This window comes from Triticum dicoccoides, chromosome 1B (genome assembly GCF_002162155.2).
Source record: "Triticum dicoccoides isolate Atlit2015 ecotype Zavitan chromosome 1B, WEW_v2.0, whole genome shotgun sequence".
Classification (NCBI taxonomy): Eukaryota; Viridiplantae; Streptophyta; class Magnoliopsida; order Poales; family Poaceae; genus Triticum; species Triticum dicoccoides.
The window spans coordinates 143,241,015-143,246,042 of NC_041381.1; the positions used below are offsets into that span (position 1 = coordinate 143,241,015).

General features: G+C 43.3%; 1 protein-coding gene across 1 annotated transcript in view; it reads right to left on the reverse strand.

The window, feature by feature from the left end:
- Nucleotides 1–1,233: 1,233 nt before the first annotated feature.
- The window catches only part of LOC119323953 (chromatin structure-remodeling complex protein BSH-like), a 6,246-nt gene continuing 2,451 nt past the window's right edge, over nucleotides 1,234–5,028 (reverse strand). The window contains exons 7-11 of the mRNA XM_037597666.1: nucleotides 3,209–3,247; nucleotides 2,970–3,049; nucleotides 2,755–2,817; nucleotides 2,505–2,605; nucleotides 1,234–1,598 (exon numbers count right to left, since the gene is read on the reverse strand). Coding sequence (XP_037453563.1) covers nucleotides 2,512–2,605; nucleotides 2,755–2,817; nucleotides 2,970–3,049; nucleotides 3,209–3,247 — 276 coding nt within the window. The 3' untranslated portion in view covers nucleotides 1,234–1,598; nucleotides 2,505–2,511. The remainder of the gene's footprint in view (nucleotides 1,599–2,504; nucleotides 2,606–2,754; nucleotides 2,818–2,969; nucleotides 3,050–3,208; nucleotides 3,248–5,028) is intronic.

Here is a 5,028-nt window from a genome sequence, read left to right on the forward strand (position 1 = left end):
TGCGTTGTGTTGCTAGTATTGGGCGTGCATAGAGAGGGACCCTCATGAACTATGTGCAATGTCAAAAGGCTACCAAAGGAGGCCTCCAAGAGAGGGGAGGTGTGCCGAACGGGGAAGGAGAGTGAGGGTGCATGCCAGAATAGTCAGAGAAGAGAAGTAGAGACGCATCGGGATGACGAGTAGTGAGAAGAACCGATAATAAGAAAAAGACTCTCATGGGCAGCCAATCAATGTGACCGTGGATGAATCTAGATACAGTTTGTGGAAACCCCCGGTTGAGATCAGGCACATCCTAGAAGTTGTGGTTGAGCTAGGTTTATAATCTTGCACCCCGATACCATGAAAGAGGATGAGAAATTCAATGTGGGTTGTGTCGAGCGACAAGCTGATTATATGGAGTACAAGATAGAGATGGCAAGAAGTCTCGTAGAGATGAATGTAAAGATGGACGACAAATCCTATACAAATACAAAGATATGCCAGTACACTTAACACAATGAAAGCTTTGTGTTTCCAATTCAGTAGAAAATTCTACATAAGGTCTAATATTTCTATCCGTTCATTCGTGTAGCTCGGAGGAGTTATTTTCAATCCACGGGTTATTATTGTTCATATAATTTGTATGTGTGTTTTGTGGTCGCCTATTTTGCGCTCCCATCCATGTCACGTTCATATTATCCAACGAGGCACTTGACACTGTCTTGCCCTCGCTGCCCACGTCTGCTAGTATATGATTCCCCTTCCGTTCCTCCCTTCTGTCATATGCTTGTCCTTTTTGGGTCTCGCTCTTTCCATTCATCTTTCCAGCAAGCTTCAGCTTACAGATAAGCACCTAGCTGGCGTGAAGTGTCCATCTAACATGGCACCATATTCTCCTAACCGGTGCAAAAGAGCAGGCAACGAATACATCTAGACAGAAACGTCAAGTCAATTTTTCAACTAGAGCATCATCAGCAGTCGCTACGTGCTACTAACTAGTCCGCTGGGTTAGCTTGTCCAACTTTGCATGCTTCCCTCTAAGACGTGAAGGAAAATGTGTCACATTTGGCTCCTACAGCTCCTCCGTCGCTTTCGGTTACTACGTGTGAAGCGGGGACTAGTCCCAGTCAAAATTAGCTCCATCTAGACGCTGTGGAGCTGGACGCTGCTGACTATGCCGTGACCAAACACGTCGCCACCAAGCTGCCTCGATTAGGCCACTGCTAGTTATTAACCATGCAGCCAGCAGACAGATGAAAGATGGAACTATATTGTTTCTTGATTGACATTGACAGCTGAAACTATTAGCACAACAGAATGTTCCCAACAGGCACGGTGCGGTCTCGTTTCCAGTCAACATCAGCAGCACATGATATGATCCTCGGTGACGGGGTGGAGGAAAGCAGGGCAAGTATTTACCGAGCAAGCCCATTCTACCTCAGCACTCACGCTGCTCAAGCTGTGTACAACGAAGGGGATCCTACATACAACTCGTTGACAGGCAGGAAGGAAGGGAAGGTTGGCAGCTGCTGCTCGGCAATCTTGGTCCTCGCTTCAGGGTTCGCACCAACGCCTGCGCCCGACGCTTGGGGAACACAGACTGAAGGGAATTGGTTTTTCTGCAACATGAAGCAACCATATGATATGCATCTCCTCTAGTGCAAGCATCTCTTTGTAGGTGATTAGATGATTTATTATTATCATATACTAGGACAGGCTTAACCAGCAAAGGTTCCCTTGGAAGCATGGCAATTGCGAATGATTTGCATGGCAATTTATGTTGGCTGAGGATGGTAAGATTAGTTGACAAGCATGGCAAATCCGCCTCAGTTCAGTTTTTTGCAACGATTTGTCGTGCTTGCTAACTAAGGCCTCCTTTGGTTCGTAGGGTAGGAACACCATAGGAGTTAGAAAAACATAAGAACCATTTGGTTTGTAGGAATGGATTCCTATATTCCTATGTAGGATAGGAATCAATCCTTCACATTTCAAAGGAAAAAAAAACATAAACCTAGACTCAATGGGAAAATCCCTATCCTATGCATCAAATGGCATGTTTTTCCCATAGGAATTATATAAGATACATGCCATCTCACTTCCTATGGTTTTCCTATTCCCATGGTAATCCTATCCTATGAAATAAAAAGAAGGCCTAAATTTGCCATCCCCGCGGCAATATAAATTGCCATAAAAAAGGTTCATTTTGCCATGACCTCTCAGGGAACGTCAAACATTCCCCTGTATATTAATGCGTGCAAGTTAAATGTGTAAGCACCTACTAAGCATTGGTGCATAATTACGCACTGCTGATCTTTCAAAATAAGCACCAATGATCCTACAACCAAAAAAGGCTGATTTATTTTTGCTAACCACTTTATGCTATTGTTAGGGACGGTCATTTTCTGTCAGAGCACCAATTTAAGGTATAATACAAATAAAAGCTTCTGGACAAAAACAAAATGAAATTCGCTACAGTAAATAGAGTTTGATGATGATAAATGATCAGTGTGCCCTACTTCTCTTACCTAGAGTTTATTTCAGCTGCTCCTTTGCATCCACAACCGCAGCTTCCTCTTTAGGCACGACATCTACAACAGGCTCGTACAGGTACCACTCCTTCTTTTTCCTAATATATGCAAAACAGACAGTTTTAATAGAAGGCCGGAGCTGCAACAAATCCCTGCCTTAGTCCCTATAAGTGCGGAATAAACAGTGTGATAAAAACCAAACTGTATAAATCATGTCTATAAAAGGCTTTATTATAGCAGATCTTACCGAATGACACTTCCTTTGCTCCCAAAATACTTGAACATATCCACTGCGTTGTTCATGGCTTTACTGCAAAAACATGGGCACACCAATTTAAAATAACAAATACAACATGTAAATAAGGGATGTGGCATAGTTTGGAAAGGTTGGCCAGTCCTGTAGTAGTTCCACTAAAAACTGAAGACTCAACAAAAATAACATCAGTAGACACTTCCACGAACCTATTAGAGGCAAATTCTGGTGCTCGCCTTTTCTTTGACATTTTAGCTTCTCTCATAGCAGAAACAGTCTGGCTAGCAATCTGTCAAGTTCATGCCGTTTGTTTATTTATGTTGGCCAACAAATGATCCTATCCAATAACTAGTGAAAGCCAAATTTTGCAGGTATTTACTTGAAAACAAACCAACAAAGAAATTTCATGAAATTGTAAAGACTAAATAGCAGAGGAAGTATATCTAACCTCATAAAGTTGCTCACGGATGCAAACAGCTATTGCAGGCTGCACATCAATTAGCATGATTTTATCAGTGTAAAACAAAGTTTCTGAAATACTACACACCATCTATTCATAGAGAATGATACACCAATAACAAATGTCCATTTAATAATAAATAGGTATCATGTATAGAATAACAATACTTAATAAAGGTTAGAATTGAAGTTGACAGTGGTGCAAACTGCTGTCAAATCCAAGAAAAATACATGTAAATCCAAAACTTTAGGACAGATAAAGAAAGCTTCAGAACAAATAGAAATAATGAAGGTTATAGCGTAAACGTCTACAAGATCCTTCCAAACGTAGAATAGAAGAATTGGGCTGCTGTAGGAACATCAATATCTGAAAATCTTGTACAAGTTGGCACAGCGCCTTCAATCAATCTTGCTCAACTTGTTAGTATACTTAGGTTTAAATGGAAATTTCATGTTTCATGCATATAAATTACAACGACGGTAGGTAGCAAAAGTTTGCAGCACAGCGCAATCAGGTGGCTTTCTTCTTTTGTAAACAATCGAACCAAAAAAGGCAACCCCCACGTGACCAGGTCTCCTATTTGCTCGGGAGTCATCCCCCCTCCCTCTTTAGAAAGAGGCCTCCTCGCAGGTATCCCTGCGCCGCCACATGCAGAAAATGAGGCAGCAAGAAAACTACACTGTAGCAGATCCAAGGCGCTGCAGCAACAAAAGGGAACAGAACAAGAGAAGTGGAATGCACAAAGCACACGGAAAGCACATCACAAAGCACCACATCTGTTAATTTCGTTGCCAAACAAGGTCAGGAAGGTGCCTTCTACGAAGAGGATAACAGGCAACTAACATGATACTGGTATGCAGTTTTCAAGGAGAACTCGAGGCAACTACTTGCTAACAGAAGCAACTCCAAGAATCTGGGCAAATAAATTACTACAGACTGGCGTTTCTTGAAAAACATCTGAGGCAAATCAGCAGGGATACAAACCGCAATCGGAAGTATCTCACCATGCTCCAAACAAAACACTCCTGCACTTTCCCAGTGTTGCATCGCCCTCTGTATTTTCCCCTCCTGAGCAGTGGCTCATTGGAGGACCACCCTCTACCTTGATGCTCCCACGCAGCGCATCCAACATCCAACAAACACCCTTCCCCGCAAAACGCCATTCTCGTTGTGCATGTGTGTTCCAGCTCGCCGCGCCACCCCCACCGATCTCCACCGAGGCCGAGTAACGACCTTGCCGTCGATCTCCCTCTGCCCCCCTGCCTCCTCGACCCCGTTGACGAGTAGCAAATATGGGAGATGAACCCTAGAGCTGAAGAAGGAGAGGATGAGAAGAGAAAAGAGGAAGTGGGAAAAATTTCTCGGGAGAGATAGAAGAAGACAAATCAAGGTTGCACTATGCCCCATAGTCCCTCACAATTTTTTTAAGGCAGTAAGGCGAGGCAAGGCGCTGGGGGATGCCTCACCACCTAAGCGGTAAGGCATAAGGCAAGGCAGACGCCTTAGAGAGTTCTGAGCAGTAGAATGAAGTAGAATTTGGTAGGCAACTAGGCATACACACTACACATCTTGCACTTGCTGCTGGTTGTAGAGCCCATATAGCATCCATCCTCTTTGCATTTTCTCTTCTCTCCAATAGTAATCATGCATTATTCTAACCATCCAGGCATCCACTAACCACTATAAGAAAGGCAATGAGCAACTAGCAAAGCAGCTAGCACAAAGCAGTGAGCAACCAGCAAAGCAGGAAGCAATGAACAACTGAAAAGCAGCAAGCAATGAACAACTGAACATGGAAGAAACAGATC